The following is a 19,462-nucleotide window of genomic DNA, read 5'->3' as shown; positions in this document are numbered from 1 at the left end:
TGGGGGGGCTTGTGCTTATTCTTTCATTACGTTAAGTTTTTATGTGGTTACATTTTATGTAATTTTATTTTTTCTCCACGCAGTGTACTCTTGTTTCTACCATACTGTGCATGCATCTCAAGTAATATTTCATTTTTGCAACCTACAGTACCACCATGTATGGTCTCATCTCATCTCATCATCTCTAGCCACTTTATCCTGTTCTACAGGGTTGCAGGCAAGCTGGAGCCTATCCCAGCTGACTATGGGCAAAAGGCGGGGTACACCCTGGACAAGTCGCCAGGTCATCACAGGGCCATATGGTCATAACAGTTAATGATTGATGACTACAATTTGACTTCTTGGAATGTGCAGGGAGTTAATAAACCTGTTAAGAGGGTTCGGTGCCTTGATTTTCTACGTAAAAAAAGAATACACTTTGCAATTTTGCAGGAAACACATTTAAGAAAACAGGATGTTCATAGATTTCAAAATAAGTTTTATAAAATCCTTTCTTTTTCTTGTGCCCCAAACAAAACAAAGGGTGTTCTATTAGCTGACAGGAAGTTGAATCTGCATGTAGATGAGCTAGGTAATGATTCTGATGGTCGATTTTGTTTTGCTTTGATTACTTTAAATTCTGTTAAATATTATCTAGTCTCCATATATGCCCCAAATATCTTTGAGCCGCAGTTTTTTGATGATGTCAAAGCCAGACTCCTAACATTAAATGTTCCTATAGTCTTAGGTGGTGATCTCAATTTAACAATTGATATCCTGGATAGGTCCAACTCTACTCCACCTACTTCCAACCAGCTTTTTTCATCTAACTACATTACAGACTTCATGAAGGACTTAAATGTAGTGGATGGCTGGCGTATCAGGAATCCCAGTGCAAGAAATTACACATTTTTCTCTTCACGCCATAAAACATTTTCTAGAATTGATTACATTTTCATTTCAGCTGCCTTACTAGAGTCTGTTTTGAATACTGAAATCCTACCCATGCTCATTTCTGATCATTCTCCGGTCAAAATCACCTTATCTAAAGCCTACTCCTCTGTTCATTTTAAGCGTTGGCACTTTAATGTATACCTTCTACAGGATGAAAGTTTTCTAGAACATATTAGGAAAGATCTGGATAAATTTATCTCCCTAAACAAATCACCTGATGTAAATACTCACACTCTGTGGGAGACTACAAAATGTGCAATCAGAGGCAGCTGTATATCATATTCCTCCAAATTAGCCACGAACTGTAAGAAGAAAATCAGTGCCCTAGAAAAAGAAATTCAGCAAATGGAACTATCACAGAAAAATAATTGATATTGCTAGAGCAAGAACATTGAAGTCCTTAAAGGCAGAATATAAGGATGCCACTAGCATAAGGGCTGAGTTTATCTTACTCAGAACAAGACAACTTTATTACGAACAGATATTTTAAGTTCGTTTCTTAGACAAGGATTTTTTTTAAACTTGTTACCTTGTTAACAGTTTCGGCGAGAATCTTCCGTCTTCTTCAGAAACATTCCAACTGTTTCTGAAGAAGGCGGAAGATTCTCGCCGAAACTGTTAACAAGGTAACAAGTTTAAAAAAATCCTTGTCTAAGAAATGAACTTAAAATATCTATAATAGATAGACATAATGAACTTCCACTACATATTTATTACAAACAGTCAGATAGACCTAACAGACTTCTGGCATTGCGCCTCAAACAGTCAGAATGTCTTGCCTCAGTGGATGCAGTTAGAGACTCCTCTGGAATAGTGTTTGCACCTCTAGTGAATAATTTTTTTAGAGAATTTTATTCTGAACTTTACAAGTCTGAAACACCAGATGACTTGACAGACATGCACGCTTTTTTAGGTCTTTTAGATCTTCCATCTCTTTCAGCAGAACAAGCTGCCCAATTAGATGCACCATTCACCTTAGAGGAACTTAGAGCAGCAGCTGTCTCCATGACAAGACACAAGTCACCAGGGCTGGATGGCTTACCTCCAGAGCTTTTTGTAGACCTCTGGGACTTGGTAGGGCCTTTATTACTTAACTCTATCCAACACTCACTTGATGTTGGTTACTTACATAGAGACCAAAGGTCAGCATATGGAATAACAAAAGATCTAGAATTTGCTTAAAAACATTGCAGCTTCCCAAATTGTCTGGTGGTCTAGCTGTACCTAATTTTAAGCATTATTTTTGGGCTTTTCAGCTGAGATTTGTAAAAACATGGTTTGATCCTTCTTCCAAAATTTCCTGGCGATCCATTGAACAAGAATTAGTTCATCCCCTGAGACTACAGGATTTATCATTTGCAGGTATCACTCAAAGAAGCTCATGCCTACTACTGGGTCCAATTATAAACTGCTCTCTTGAAGTTTGGTAACAGGCCTGCAAGTTTCTGGGGTATAACCACAAATTTCATAAATCCTCTCCCATATGGCACAACAACCTTCTCTTAACAGGCTCTAAACCTTTTATTTTTCCTTCTTGGTCAAATAAAAATGTCCATACTCTGAATGATATTTTTGACCCTAATGGTTTACGCTCTTTTCAAGACATTTGTAACTCTTTCTCTCTCCCTGGTACATCCTTTTTCTTTTACCTTAGGCTACGCTCTGCACTTAAGGCCTATGAGGTTCCATGGGATAGCCACTTGGTCAATCATCCCCTTCTTGAACATTTGCAGAAGTTTAATTCAACCAGGGGTTTGGTGTTGTATTTGTACGGTTTATTTACTGCAGAAAGACATTCTCCCATAGGTGCTGTTTCAGTTTGGTTCAGGGAGTTTGACAGACTTGGTGTGGAGCCTGACTGGGAAACTCATCTCATCTCATTATCTGTAGCTGCTTTATCCTGTTCTACAGGGTCGCAGGCAAGCTGGAGCCTATCCCAGCTGACTACGGGCAAAAGGCGGGGTACACCCTGGACAAGTTGCCAGGTCATCACAGGGCTGACACATAGACACAAACAACCATTCACACTCACGGTCAATATAGAGTCACCAGTTAACCTAACCTGCATGTCTTTGGACTGTGGGGGAAACCGGAGCACCCGGAAGAAACCCACACGGACACGGGGAGAACATGCAAACTCCGCACAGAAAGGCCCTCGCCGGCCACGGGGCTCGAACCCGGACCTTCTTGCTGTGAGGTGACAGCACTAACCACTACACCACCATGCCACCTGACTGGGAAACTATCTGGACTAATATTTTCTCATCTTCCAAATGTCTGGCTCATCAATTAATACATTTTAAGTTTGCCCATAGGGTCTATATAACACCATGCAGAGCTTACTTAATGAAACTTTCAAATGATAAATGTTGTAAGACATGCAGCACAGGCTCTATTGGGGACTATTTTCACATGTTTTGGGATTGCCCACCCATTGTCAAGTTTTGGAAGCATGTTGTTAAAACACTTTCAGATTTTTTAATGGATGTCCTAGGTTACTTTTGCTAGCTGATGATTCTGATCTAATTCTTAGCTTACAACAGAAAAGGATTTTAATGGCGGCTTTGACTGCCTCAAAGAAAGCCATTTTGAAAGGTTGGTTCGAGTCTGATATGAAAATGGTAGCTGTCTGGCATTCCTACATTTTGGACATTTTACTTCTTGAGCACGCTACAACAAGATTTCACAAAGCCACGCCATGAACAATCAGTAACTGGTCAGCTGCTATATCTTTCTTTTCTTTAAACACTTGATGTCATGATATGTAGCCTTATTTTATTTCAAAGAGAATTTTTTTTTGTGTGTGTATATACTAGTATCTCAGCCAGCACTGTATGTGCAAACCCCCCCCCCCCCCCCCCCCTTAATTTTGTTTTGTTTGTTTTTCTTTTATGTTATGCATTGCTGTTTGGTGTTGTGTGTATGTGTGTGTTTTGTGTTAAAGCAATAAAAACATATTAACAAAAAAAAAAAAGAAGGCTCAACAGAGACTCTTCTTCCTGAGGAAGCTGAGGAAATGTGGACTGTCCACCAAACTCCTCAGCAACTTCTACAGGTGCACAGTGGAGAGTGTCCTGACAAATTCCATCACTGTGTGGTACGGGAACTGCACAACTCAGGACAGAAAGGCTCTCCAGCGTGTCATTAAAATGGCACAGTTCATCTGTGGAGCTGTCCTCCCCCCACTACAGGACATTGACAATACCCGGGTCACAAAAAGGGCACAGAGCATCATCAGGGACCAAACACACCCACAGCACAGATTATTCACACTCCTACCATCTGGCAGACACTAAAGGAGTGTGAAAGCAAGGACTAGTAGACTGACAAACAGTTTTTACCCCCAGGCCATCAGGCTTTTGAACCACGGATTATAAATCACCATCTACCTCTATATTTCCATCAGGCTTTTGAACCACGGATTATTTCTTTTTATATTAGTAAGCATAGTTTTGGTCGGGTAGTTGCAAAATAAGAATTTCATTACCCAATAATAAACCGCTGTGTCTGTTATTGTGTATATGACAAATAAACATCTTGAATCTTGAAAACTATCTAAACCAAAGCTTAAAGAAATCTGCAAAGCCTTTTCTGTGGACTTCGAGAAATCAATCAGTTAAAAGCACTTGTAAATATCGTATCGAACGCTTTGAACATCTATACTTCGGGTGACAGTCAGCAGCCTTCTTCGTTTGTCAACATGGGTGTTCCAACAACTATTTACGAGTACCTGAAGAAGTTAAAAGACTGGCAGAAGATCTTCGAAAGATTGACACTGATCATAAAAGAATCCATAGGGAAATCATTTTGCTAGCTGCTAGGTATGACAAGAAAGCTGTAAGAAAATACAAAATGCTTCATGAATAGGAGCACAAGCAAAGACTTCACTCAGTCAAGTAAGTACTGTAAACAAAGCAGAATTGTCAAATTTCTTTTTTAAGTTTAAGTTGATTTTGATTTATGTCACTCTGATTTTCCTAGAGCTCATACCAACCCTGCGATGACCTGGTGACTTGTCCAGAGTGTACCCCACCTCTCTCCCATAGTCAGCTGGGATAGGCTCCAGCTTGCCCACGACCCTGCACAGGATAAGTGGTTATGGATAATGGATGGAATGGATATGCTACCAGATTGTGACAATCTTTGGGCTGTTAGAGGAAGCTATTAGGACTACAGGGTCAAATACTACATTTGATCTACCTACATAAACACTAAAAGGGGAAGCTTACTTGCATCGTTTACACTTTGTTTTGGGAGTTGGTCCTTCAATAAAGTTATCCTTTTCAGTTCTTTGGCTTGTCCTTGTTTTTTGGTTTTCACACTTTTTATGACTAAACACAAAGACAGAGGGTTTGTAGGCTTCGTGACTTGGATCATCAGACTTTACTCCACCACTGAAGTGTGCAGAACACAGTCGTATGTTGTCTGTCGGTGTAAAATTTTGACAGCGAATTCTGTCTAACCACACTTTTCAATGCTTAGCGTATTTAGGTATTTTATCAAACTTTAAATCAGGAAAAGTCATTTTTCCCCATGTGAATTTGATGAAATGACTGAGATTATATGACTTAGTAAACAAATATAACACCTGGTTACCCCCTAAGGTTCAAAGCATTATGGGTACGTGAAAGTAGTTAATAGCAATGTGCGTGGTTATAAACTCCAAACTGTGCGGGCAAAGAAAACACCCAGACAGCATGCACATATCTACCCAAAGTCAGCACAAACTGCATTTCAACAACATCGCCTGCAGCTTGTGAATGGTGAAAATATTTGCACAATATTTTGAACTACTGTTTATCCATGTTCTTAATATTGTTTAAATGTATATTCAGTCATGTGTTACTGACTAAATGAAGCTCCCCCAGAAAATCAATTATGCTGATTCATCAAGGGAGGAAATTTTGTGTGAAGGGAACTTGAGCTGAATGTGCTCACCACAGGACGAGATTTAATACATCACCAAGAGGGGGTGCTGTCGTACAACACTGACTGGTTTAAATCAGCAAATTGTTTGTGGCGTTTTGATAGTTGGAGTGCCTTTTGCTCATGAAATAATCTGTTTTGCCAAACCGCATGTTTGTGCAGAGAGATAGAGAGATGTTTTGAACAAGTGAACTTAGTAAATATTGCTTGTTAGCAATTATTAAAAAAAGAAAAAAAGAAAACTTTGCATTGCACATTTTATGTAGCTATAACTTATCTTGCTATTGTTTCTGGGGAAATGTTTGAGTTATGAATCTATATAAACGTGTCACAGGAAAACATAACTCCAGTCAAATACATGAGCCCTTAATGTGGACTAACAAGGAGTACTTGATCACTTAGGATTAGGATATGAAGATGAATCCTTATCTGTGTTCCCCCCCCCCTTCTCCCAATCCTTCTCTTTTGTGTGCTCTGTGGTATTGTGTGTGTGTGTGTGTGTGTGTGACAGTACTAGGAGGGCCAGAGTCTCGTGGAGTTCTGAAGAAAATCAGTGACATGTTGGAGATTATTTTGAAGAGAACTGATACTCTGGCAAAACTCAGCAACACCAGCAAAAGCTACAGTCTGGAGGAGCTCAGCTCTACTCTTGAGAGGTAGGGTGTGTGTGTGTCTGTGTGTGTGTGTGTCTGTGTGTGTGCGCGCTGTTGTAGTCTTGCTTAAAATCTCAGAATTAGCATTTTTATGCCCATAGTCTTCATGGTGACAGACCTGCTCATACCAGGGGTTGAGAGGCTTTGTGGTGTCATAAGTTCAGAACAGAAGTATTATGACTGGACGTCAATGGCGTTTTGATCTTGGTTATTTTGAATTACAGCTTCACTGTTAAATATACAGGGTGTTTCAAAAAATTTGGTATGAAATATCCCAGAAACTAGGCAAATGAAACTGAACAGGCTTAATGTTGAGCAATATAAGATTTATTCCTCAAAATTTGAATGAGAAATTCAAAGGTATGTGGATTCCATGAACGATTTCACAAATTTTCAATATATGCGCTGAACTAAGACACAGACACACACAGATAGCCTTCCTGCTTTGAATTTTTTGTGCCATGTCCAAATCTGTATTACAGTTGGTGCCAGGGGCGTCACTAGGCCTTTTTTACTGGGGCACGTGCCCCAGTAAAAATCAGCTGTGCCCCAGTAAGAAAATGTTGAAAGATTTTCGTAACAGTTTCTTTGGCAGATCATTTATCTATTGTAAGTTGTAGGACAGAGTGTGTTTCAAACTTCTATTGCCTCTTCTTTCTAACTAATTTTCTGATTGGTCTGGGAGATTCTCAGTGTAAACATAGCGTGCGTGTGGCGTGCCATGAGTCCATTTACTGGAGAGATGAGTCTACTCTTTGGATGAGTCAGAGAACAGGCTCTGGATGAGTTAAGGTAGCGCAAAGTTTTTGCAACAAAACTAAGCAAACCATATTCTAACAAACCCATTAAACTACATCAAATTAAACGATATTAAATTACTTTTCCAGATGGATATCAGACAATTCTTCTCATGAAGCAGAGACAGGGGCAGGGAAACAGTGACAGATGAGGAGGAGGGTGAGAGAGGTAAGATTAAGTTTGTAGGCTATGTGCTAGTCAGTCATAACTAACCAGCTAAGTTCGTGAATCGTGAGAGTTGAGGTGACACATTTAGCATCAGCATGCATTAAAAGCCCAAATGCCAACAGTAAATTTTTTGGGGACTGGGATGTGTTTTCCGTCTCGTTGACCTATTCCTCGCATAACTTCATCCACGAGAATTATCCACTTTGCATAGGTTGGGGACAGGAACATTAAGGTGCAGGGGCAGGGGGGCATTTTGTGTGTGTGTCGGGGGGGCAGTGCCCCAGTAAAGCTTAATTCCTAGTGACGCCCCTGGTTGGTGCATTTTTAGAGAATTCTCTCATAAATGCATACTGCACAGTCTTGTTCTACTGTGTTCAAGCGTACTCTAACACACAAAACGCCTTTTCTTTTCCAGTGAATGGCATTTCTCTACCTAAAAAGATTTAAAAACAACAACAAAACATTAAACATTAAATTTTGACCTGTTTCTACACATGCTGTTAAAATTTGAGGTCAATTGAATGAGAATTGGCAAAGTCATTCAATTGTGAAATGATATCAAATTTTTTTTTAAAACATCCTGTAGTTCAAATAAATTTATGTAAATCATTGTAATTTATCAATAATTGGCATCTTAACAACATAATGAGTAGTTATTGGATAACACTTGACCATTAAAGGTGACATACCCCTTTTCCACAAGTTGATCCAGTTCCCTAGGGGCTTAATGAAATGTCTGTGACATGCTTTGATCAAAACAACACAGGAATAAAGCACCACAGCTTCCGTCTCACCCTGTCTGAACAGCCCTGTTCAAAATGGCTGATTTCAGAGTCTGTTCCTTTAAAACGGTAATGAGTCATTACTCACCCCACCCCCTCTTCCATGGGCCAATCAGGTAGCACATTCCTCATGAATATCTATACAAAGGCAGTTCTAAAGCCACAAGTAGAGAAACTCATGCTGTATTCACACTTATACCGGTACGAAAGTGCACGGGCGATTGCTCTAAGACAACGACGGAGGCTCAGCCTCCTCTAAAAATGACGAACATCGTGTAGGATGAATTGCGCTAGGCTTATGTTATAGCTGACCTTATAACATTGCTATTTCAGATCCAGAATCATAGAAATATATGTGCTCAACCCAACTACAGTGCGAAATCATTCCGTTATAACTTTCCCCAGTTCGCCTAATGTGTGCGTGAGTTTTTCCCCCTCGTGACAGCGCGATGCAGCCCAGCCTCAGTGCACTTCAATGGCATTTGGGAGCTATGCGCTTTTCAATCTCAAAATGCAAGATGATTATTGGACAAATACTGCGAAAACGCCTGCCCACGGAGTCTCAAGGACTCCCAGCCTCAGTGGACTTCAATGGCATTTGGGAGCTATGTGCTTTTCAATCTCAAAATGCAAGATGGTTATTGGACAAATACTGCGAAAATGCCCGCCCACGGACTCCGAGCCTCACAGTGGGAGGGACATGGCAAAGCTTTCCGCGAGGAGACTGGTGATTGGTGAAAGCAGCCGGATATTTTCTTTGATTGACGGCTCGTTTCAAATATAGACAGGCAGCGGTGAATTTCAGTTCAGTCCCATGCGGATTCGCAAGTGGTGTGGTATATTGTAAGAGATCAGCTTACATTTCGATTTCATTCATTACATAGGGTTTCTACCAGCTTTTTTAGTTTGTATATATTTTCATTGTAAATAAAGTGTAAATATAGTGTTGTCAAGTTTGCTATCTTAGTTCCAGAAATTTCGTTTATTTGAGTGACTGAACTTGAACTTGAGAGGGCTAGTCAGCTAGCAAGAAAGCTGCGCATGGATGCCAAGCATTGCTGATTTAATTTTGGCGAAGCCATTTGCCAGTCTTCCTTTCGAGGAAAAAATTAAAATTAAAGAGCAGGGTAGACTAATGCCTCAAATTGGCTTGGTGAAAAAGGTAGGGAATAATACTCGTTCCTTTCAGTTTTCCTGGTATGAGAAAGTGAATTGGCTAACAGCAAGTGACCCACATCAACAACAGTAAATAGGCCACTTTAGTAATATGTCATGGATGGACCAAAAATATAGACTCTATTTAAAATGTTTATGCTGAGTATATTATATTGGAATATATATTTTTCTGGATATGAATTAAACACAGCTACAATTTGGAAAACATTTTTAAACAAAAACACAGCCAAGAACATTTCACACTACAGACCTGGATTAAAAGTGACGGGTTATCAAAATTGTCAATAAAACATTTCTCAGTTAAAATAAGTAAAATATAGGGAAAGTGTCATTGAATGAAATGTGTGGCACCCAGCTCTATGTTTGGCTCCCCAAGGTCAGTGCTTGTGCCTATTCCAGAACACTCTGCTGTTACTGCTGAGGTTCCTGAGAAAGAGCTGCTTTCAATAATGATCAATTTTTAAACAACATGCCACAATTTTAAAATATATAATGTTAAAATATACCCCCCCCAACACCACCATCATGTATATTGGACAGTAGGCTAATGGGCCAAAAGAACCTGTTATTTCACAGTTTGTGACCCTGCCAACAATCAGCCAGATCAGAGGCAAGAGTATGGGCAAAATTGATGTGTTTTTTCTTTTTTCTTTTAAAATCTGGAAATATTGTAACCGACCAGCCTTCCCTGTTTGAAAGACTACCAGCCGCCACTGCAAAAGTGGTATAACTGTATCCATACAAAGTATACCGGTACAGTTTAGTGCATCTGTCCACACTAGTGAGAAATGTTTGCGGTTTTCTTTCACGGAAGTTGAAATGCACGTCCGTGAAATGTTTATGTGGTTACCAAGTAACTTCCTTCCGAGGATATGGCGGATGAAACAACGTGTGTGTGCTTTTTGTTGTCAATGTACAGTCTGTATTTCTGGTGGTCATTTATTCAGTCGAATCGCATAAAACGCTCGAGGCAGTTGAGAAAGAAACAAAGGAAACGAATCTCCGTTCTTCACCATTTTATTCAGCGAAGACATCAATTGAGGTGTGTGACTGACATCGCACGTGCTCTGGACTCGGATGAGTAATCGACAGATATGGGTGAAACGACGACATGCAGCTCTCTGGTACAACGTGGTACATTCATGGGGAAGTAAAGACTGGTTAGAAAATATATGAATGTCAAAGCAAACATTCGATTATATCTGTGATGTTTTGGAACCATGTATAAAGAAACAGCGAACACGGCTTCGTGAACCAATACCAACACGTAAACGCGTATTGATAGCTTTATGGAGATTGGCCACGAATATTGAATATCGGACGCTCGGACAGTTATTTGGAACTGGACGTTCAACAGCATGTAAAATAACAAATAATTTTTGTAAAATGGTTGTGAAACATCTGATGCCATTACATGTTAAATTCCCTTGCGAAGAAGAATTTCGTGAAGTTGTAGACGGCTTTAAAAACCGGTGGGGATTTCCGCAGGTAGGTGGGGCCATAGATGGCTCACACATACCGATAGTGGCGCCTGCAGAACACCATACTGATTATTTTAACAGAAAGGGTTGGCATTCGGTGATTATGCAGGGTGTTGTCGACCACAGATACATGTTTATGGACGTTCAAGTCAGCTGGCCAGGTAGTGTCCATGATGCCAGAGTTTTTAGCAACTCTGGTTTATTCAAACAAGGGGAAAATGGTCAACTATTCCCGAAATGGCACAAGTTAATTGATAGTGTCCAGGTGCCTAGTTTCCTTTTGGGTGACCCTGCCTACCCATTATTACCCTGGTTGATGAAACCTTTCCCTCGGCATGGTAACCTGACACGCTCCCAGCATCTTTATAACTATAGACATTCAAGGGCAAGAATGGTCATTGAAAACGCATTCGGACGTTTAAAGAGACGGTGGAGATGTTTGCTCAAGAGATATGATTACCACATATCTAAACTACCTGATACAATTGGTGCATGTTGTACACTCCACAACATATGCGAAAGCCATGGGGAACACTTTGTTGAAGACTGGATTGAACAGGCAGCAAACCAGATACATGTAGAACAGCCACAAAGAAACAGTGATACAGCCCCTGGTTCAACAAATGCTCAACAAATTAGAAATGCCCTTGTTTCGTGGGTTGAAGAACATGAATGATAAAAAGAAAATGGTAATCAATATCATATTTAATTTCAATGAATAGTTTGGTACATAAGGTTATGCATGTTCTGTAAATATACAAAGTAGTAAAATTTAAAATGTAATACTTAATTTACCAAAGTATTCTGTGTGTATATAATTAATATTACTTTTTAATTTGTAAGAATACAAAAAAAATCAGAATAAAAAAATTTGGCACAAACAAAATTTTCTGTCGTTTTGACTTAATTTCTCAAAATTGAACAGGTAAGATATCACTGAGAATCAAAATTGTCTGATTCATCATCATTCAGAATGATACTTGTTTCATGGTATGAAAAACCGGATGCAGATGGCGTTTGCTGTTGCCATGACGTGGACGGAGTGGCAGGTTGTTGCCATGACGTGGACGAAGTTGATGGTTGCCATGACGTGGATGGAGTGGTAGGTTGTTGCCATGACGTGGATGGAGTGGTAGGTTGTTGCCATGTCGTGGATGGAGTTGATGGTTGCCAAGATGTGGATGGAGCTGGAGGCTGCATACGATTCAAGGAGGAAGGTCCCTGCTGGTTACTTCTATCTTGGTAGGGGTTACATAAGTTGGTGAACATCTGCATTTGCATCATTTGCATGAGAAATGCCTGTTCACTTGCCCTACGTCTTTCCTCGGCCTCGAGCTCCATCTTCGTTTGTTTCTCATGCAAATCGATGAGAGCTTTTGTGCTCCTCTCCTCCATTTCTGAAAGTCAGTTCAGTATAATACTCATACCATTCTTCTTGCGCTCCCCTCTCACCGAGAATGACTTTTTATTTGTTTTATATATATATATATATATATATATATATATATATATATATATATATATATATATATATATACAGAGATTACGTCTTTCCTCGGCCTCGAGCTCCATCTTCGTTTGTTTCTCATGCAAATCGATGAGAGCTTTTGTGCTCCTCTCCTCCATTTCTGAAAGTCAGTTCAGTATAATACTCATACCATTCTTCTTGCGCTCCCCTCTCACCGAGAATGACTTTTTATTTGTTTTATATATATATATATATATATATATATATATATATATATATATATATATATACAGAGATGTTTTTAGAAAGTGAATTGAATGAGTCCCAGGAGTTCACTCAGGCTAAAAGTAATGAGTCCCAGAGCAAATCAGTGAGTCCTAAGATTTTGCAAGTATATACGGTGTGTGTATATATATATATATATATATATATATATATATATATATATATATATACAGAGATGTTTTTAGAAAGTGAATTGAATGAGTCCCAGGAGTTCACTCAGGCTAAAAGTAATGAGTCCCAGAGCAAATCAGTGAGTCCTAAGATTTTGCAAGTATATACGGTGTGTGTATATATATATATATATATATATATATATATATATATATATATATATATATATATATATATTAAACATTCATAACCATTAGACTTCTTGGGTTTATCATGATATTATTATTAGAATCCAAATCATGTTTGAACTGAATATTGATGATCATTTGATTTATATTGTGCTTACCTGATGCTTTTTTTTTTTTGTTTTTCTGATAGGCCAACACTTGTCGCGGCTTCTGTAATACAAAAATTGAAGCATATTGCATGTAACATAATTGAAAGAAGGTGTGTGGTTTAAATTTCTATATATTTTGGCTTACTCTATACAATTTACCTGCTGTTTTATTTTCAACCTCTACAGGTCTTGGCACATTTACATCAGGTTGGCTGGAGTTCTCATCATCTTAAATGAAATAATTAAAGTAAAACATAAATAAGTGTGTGTGTGTGTATATATATATATATATATATATATATATATATATATATATGTGTGTGTATATATATATATATATATATATATATATATATAAAATATATATTCCTTTGAGCATAGGAAAAGGAAAGGACGAATTAAGTTTTAAAAATATCAACAAATATATACATACATATATTATACCTGAAAAACTTTCCAATGATCTCTTTGTACCTCTTCTGGGAGCCGAGGTAATTCTTCCATCCACAGATACTGTTGAACAAAAATTAGTTAAACGGGATATAATATTGAATATGTGCATTTTATATATATATATATATATAGAGAGAGAGAGAGAGTGTTGGGTTCGCCCAGAAACATAAGTAAAATAACAAATAACGGTATGCTCTTAATAATGCTAAAATAAGGAATGTTATAAGAGAATAAACATAAAGACATTAAGAACAACTTAACCACAAGAACAATGAGAATATGTCTGAAAGAGAGAGAACAATTAAACCACTAACAGGATTAAACTTATAACTAAATTAGGTTAATGCTCTTAAACTAAAAATCCTTAGAATCATAAGATCTTAATTATAATTATGAAACTAATCTAGAACTATGAAACTAACATTAATCACGGAATGCATTCATTAATTACGGGATCTATAAAACTAACATTAATCATTACCATAGTATATTTCAATATATTTCAGTATATTTCATAGCCTTTATGAAGCCATGACCTAAGATTCAACTGAATGAATAAGCATGATCATGAACTTTAATTCTACTATTTCAAAGTGGGTATGAGTCAATCTGACACTAAAACAGACCTTCAGACACTTCTCTGTTCAAAATACACATTCATAAACAAAATGTTCCCAAACAATGTCCAGCCGGACCTAAGGTCATTTCAAACTAAATTTTAACACAGAATAAGCTAAGAATTACTATTTCACTAAACTTACATATACCTACATATATCCTGATTTAACCTACTGATTCTGATTCATATTCTGATCATAATCTACATATAATAAATTTTGACCCAACAATCCCCCCCTTTAATACTAATCACAGTATTAACTTTAGATTTTAATTAGATTAGTGTTACACCCTAGCAGGATAATATACATTATTCTCTCTATGCAGAGGTTTGCGGGTAAGACTATTAATCATCTTATGCATTCTGTCCATCAAGCATCTCAAAATGCAAGGTCCCAGGAAAATAAACAAAAGAACAATCACCACTACAGGGATGCACATAGAAAAAATAGCAGACCAATTAGACCAATTACCAAACAGTCCAGAAAACCACACCCACCCTGCCGTATCCCCATGTTCATCATGTTCTAGTTGTTGAGCAATCTGTCTCATTTGATGTACGGCTGCACCTATTTCACCATCCGGGTTATCATTAGTAGGAATAAAAGTGCAACAGCTGTCTCCGATCATAGCACAAACACCCCCCTTTTCTGCTAACAAAATATCAAGGGCCATACGATTTTGAGTAGTCATTAGACGCAGGGAGGTTAATTCTGTTCTAATACCATCGACAGCTTTAATGGTTTCATTAACAAAGCTGGCCAAGCGATAATGTGTTAATTCTACATTCTTCCATAGATCAGCTACACCAAAATGAGGAAACATTGATGTCCAAAACCTGTGCCACCTAGTAGTAAGATGATGTTCCAAGGGTGGAAAATTATGGATGACATCTTGTTTTGGGCGATGAGCAGAGAAAGGATGGATAGCAGTGATAGCGTTTTTGAGTTGTATGGGAGCGCAAATGCCTGACCAGTTGGTGGGAAACGAAACAAGGAGATTACTATTACCGCAGTACCAGTTTAATGCCAATTTAACACCAGGATAATTATTAGGGTGTGGTGGAACGCAATTAGGATGAGCCCTACATGTATTATTGATATATCTGATACTGTTGAGTGTACAATCAGTTAGCGGAGGGTTACATTGACATGAATTCGGGATCCAGCGAGGACATGGAGAGGTGACGGAGTTCTGATCATATATCTGCTTACATTGAGACTTAGGAATGTGTCCTAAATAAATGTTACTTTTTTGAGAGTAATTCCTTCTGAAACAATGAGGGAAAGTGAAATTAGAAGGCATATCTACTTTTAGAGTAGTGAGAATAGAATCTTGTAATATAATGTCGGGGGTATTTGTGCCATGTACTGAAGAAGTCTGGTTTAACTTTGCTACCACAGAAGGGTGAGGAGAGTAATTACAGAAAGGGCCCCAAAATTTAGAAGGTTGGCCTTTTGGCCCCCAAGCATAATATAAAGCTTCAGAGCATAACGGCAAAGGTGGGCGTGTAATAATAGTGGAGGATGGCATCAAATGACATACATAACTTTCATTTGTGTGAGCCCGTGCAGTCCAGTTAGCAAATTGCCAGAAGATGTTGTCTCGAGGTCCAGCTCCAGCGGGTAACCCTGCTCCGAGCAATAGGAGAATAGTCACGAAGGCTCGGGCGGGTAACCCTGCCCCGAGCAGTGATGTCACGAGACCCGCGATGTGGACCATCATGGTTGTAGTGAGGTGGTTCGGTTCCACGGTTCCAAATGGTTCAGATTCCAGACTGGGCGCAAGATCTCTTCCCCCTTTTGTTCACAACGTCTCACAGGCAGTAACGGATTCTCAGTCAGCCGGGCGGCACAACTCAGTCAGTCAGGTCAAATCTATATAGAACACAAAGAGAGGAAGGGAGAAAGAGAGAGAGAGAGACTGGATGGGGACACAAAAAGCGTTAATAGCAACTGATTATTGTAACACAACTTTGTTATGGAGCCTTCTTCAGTCGGGTGGCATGAATCCACTGTGGAAAAAGGTCAGTTAAGACAGCAGTACGAGTAATGGCGACTATTTCTGCAGGCTCACTATATCTGGGTTTTCCCAATTGTCCAAATCGTTTAAAAAATTGCACCAGCACCTTGTCTCCCACTTGGAAGGGGTGTGTTTGCCGATGGTGGAAGTGATATTGTACTATTGACCTTAGTACAAATTTCATGCAATTTATCGATAAGGGCTGCAGAATACTCATCCATATGTGTCTTCAAATCAGAGGTACCCAGAGCCGGAGTCCCTTTTCTCCAGGGGACAGGGAACGGTCGCCCAAAAATGATCTCGTAGGGGGAATAGCCGCCGAGACTAGGCTTCGATGTCATGCGAATTTCAGCCAGTGTGGCCGGCAATAGGTCTACCCAATTTCTGGAACCTGTGGTCTGCATAGCCTTAGTTAGTTTGTCTTTCAATGTTCGATTAGTACGCTCTACGATACCAGAAGATTGAGGATGGTATGGAATGTGAAAGCGCCAGTTTAGTGAAAGATACTTACACAGATCTTGTGTGACCTTTGAGGCGAAAGGGGTACCTTTGTCTGAGTCTATGGCATCTGGAACCCCATAACGAGGTATTATTTCTTTTGCCAGCGTACGAGTCACTACCTTTGCATTCTCTCTAGAACACAGAAAGGCTTCTACCCATTTAGAAAATTTGTCCACAATCACCAGGAGATATTTAAACGGCCCACAGGGAGGCATGTGTGTGAAGTTGATTTGCCATTCTAAGAATGGAGATGTCGGTATGGGTAAACACTCGTGTTTCGCGACTGCTTTGGAGTGATTGTTCTGTGCGCAGATGAGGCATCTCTCGAGAATTGAATCCACCAAACTGTTTAGATTAGCTATACAGAAAAGTTTGTTCATGTCCCCCTTTACCCCCCTTCGTGCACGGTGTGTTACGCCATGAAATTCACGCACAAGAAAGGGAAGGCAATGTGATGGAAGACAAAGGCGGCCATCTTGGCTGTACCATAGGCCATCAGAGGTGACATAAGCATCTTGTAGCTGCCAAAAGGCAGAATCATTTGGAGAAGCTGAAGCCTGTAAAGAGATAAGGTCTAAATCTGGGATCAGACTACTAGCAAGACAAGATGTATTACATGATGAAGAGTCTATACCAGGAGACATGACACCAGAAGCTGCAGCAAATTTTGCCATACGATCAGCAAGAGAGTTACCCATGCGTTCAGGGGTGTTTCCCGAGGCATGCGCTTTAGTCTTGACTATAGCGAGTGACCTAGGGAGATGACAAGAATCAATAAGGTTTTGTACTAGAGTTGAGTGTGAAATGGGCTTCCCATCTGCAGCGTGGAAGCCCCGTGACTGCCAAATCTTCCCAAAATCATGAGCCACCCCAAAGGCATAACGAGAGTCTGTGTAGATTGTGACGTCCTTGCCCTGAAACAAAATACAGGCACGCATTAGTGCATACAATTCGGCTGCCTGAGCGGAAGAGAACGGGAGAGCATAGGCCTCGTGTACAATGTCAGGCAGGGAACACACAGAATAGCCACAGAGGAAAACATTATCTGAAGGTTTAGAACAAGAGCCATCAACAAAGATTACTTCCCCCGTCTCCAGAGGGCTGGAGGAAAGATCAGGCCTGATACTGGTAGTATGCAAGATTTCATAAAGACTTCTTGGATTCAACTTCCTCTCTGGCTAAGCACAACTACGCTTTCCACGACATATTGAATTAAGTTCAATGCATTAGAAACAAAAGCACCAACGGAGTTAAAACACGTTTTCTAGCAAATGGGCATAGCCATATTGTTTTCTTGTTCTATCGCATACAGTCTCGCGGTATTTACATCAATTTAACTTCCAAGTGTTCACGAATGTCAACGAGAACAAATGAAGCCGACGAAAACATCGCTAAACAAGCAAACCAAATCAGAACGTATTCTGCTGGTCATTTTAGTTAAACAAACATATATTTTTAACGGATATACAAGAGATTTAAAAAAACAACAACACTGGCTAGAAAAATAGTGGAATTCCGCTAAATAGCGGATGTCTGGGATCCATGTTAAGCGTAAGCTGAGTGGAGGCTGCGTTAGCTGCTGCCACGATGTGTATAAAAAAGAGGGGGGTCTGGGGGTCCTCCCCCAGAAAATTTTGAAAATGCAGATGTTAAATGGTGAATTCTGAGTGATCCTGAACGCAAAATTTTATTTTTATGAAGTATAAATTATGAAGTAAAAACTTATGAATTTAAATTCTTTGAAAAACCACCGTGAGTAGCCGGCAATGGAGCATTTGTAGGCGGCAAAATCGCCGGTTGCTGGCAGTTATTGAGAGGACTGCCTATTTATTGGATTACTGTCTGTGTTCTGCTTTTGGATCCTTCTCTCCCCACACCTCCACCACCCGTAACAGTACGTTCTGGCCAACATGGATCCAGTGAAACTCACCCATCTGAGAACGGCCATCCAGCAATAAGGGACTCTCCTCGGGACCCACCAGCAAGACCTCCAACAGATTACCCAGAACCTCGCCACCCTGTCCAACTCACTCAACCTCCTCACCACACAGATGCAGCACTATCAAGCTGTGCCTACCCCTGCCCAGCCGTCTCCAACTTCAGCTCCAGCCACTGCTTTTCTCTGCGAGCCGAGACTCCCAGTACCTCAGCCCTACGATGGAGAGCCAGGTACTTGCAGATCGTTCTTATCTCAGTGCTCATTGATCATGGAGCTGCAACCACTAACCTTCGCCACAGAACGCTCCCAGGTGGCATATATCATCACGATCCTCACCGGCAAGGCCAGGGAGTGGGGGACAGCGGTCAGGGACGCCGACGCTCCCTATTGCTCCTGTTTCAAAGATTTCTCCCAAGAGATGAGGTGAACTTTCAACTGCTCTCTGTCTGGCTGGGAGGTGGCTAGGGAACTCAAGGAGTTGCGGCAGGGGTCCCGGTCTACCTCGGACTACGCCATTGAGCTCCAGACGTTGGCGGCATCGTGCAGTTGGAACGAGAGTGCCCTGGTCGACAAGTTCCTGCATGGCTTGTCCGATGCCATTAAGGATGAGCTGATATTGCGGGAAGTGCTGTCGGACCTCTCCATTCTTATGGACCTCGCCAACCGCATCGACGCCCAGATCCAGCAACGGAGGAGAGAGAAGACCCACCCCAGCTTCACCTCCTCTCCACCTCCCGCCTCATCTGTTGAACCCATGTAGGTAGACTGGGTACTGGTATCAGCGGAGGAACGACAACACCGGCGGAGCACA

General features: G+C 40.2%; 1 protein-coding gene across 2 annotated transcripts in view; it reads left to right on the top strand.

Annotated features, from left to right (window-relative positions):
- LOC132868531 (alpha-1,6-mannosylglycoprotein 6-beta-N-acetylglucosaminyltransferase B-like) overlaps positions 1 to 19,462 on the top strand; it is a 569,499-nt gene that overhangs the window by 191,201 nt on the left and 358,836 nt on the right. For both annotated transcript variants that reach the window (XM_060901478.1, XM_060901476.1), the window contains exons 3-4: positions 6,371 to 6,484; positions 7,717 to 7,735. In XM_060901478.1, coding sequence (XP_060757461.1) covers positions 6,371 to 6,484; positions 7,717 to 7,735 — 133 coding nt within the window. The remainder of the gene's footprint in view (positions 1 to 6,370; positions 6,485 to 7,716; positions 7,736 to 19,462) is intronic.

This window comes from Neoarius graeffei, chromosome 20, assembly GCF_027579695.1.
Source record: "Neoarius graeffei isolate fNeoGra1 chromosome 20, fNeoGra1.pri, whole genome shotgun sequence".
Classification (NCBI taxonomy): domain Eukaryota; kingdom Metazoa; phylum Chordata; class Actinopteri; order Siluriformes; family Ariidae; genus Neoarius; species Neoarius graeffei.
This window is presented reverse-complemented; position numbering and strand designations above follow the sequence as displayed.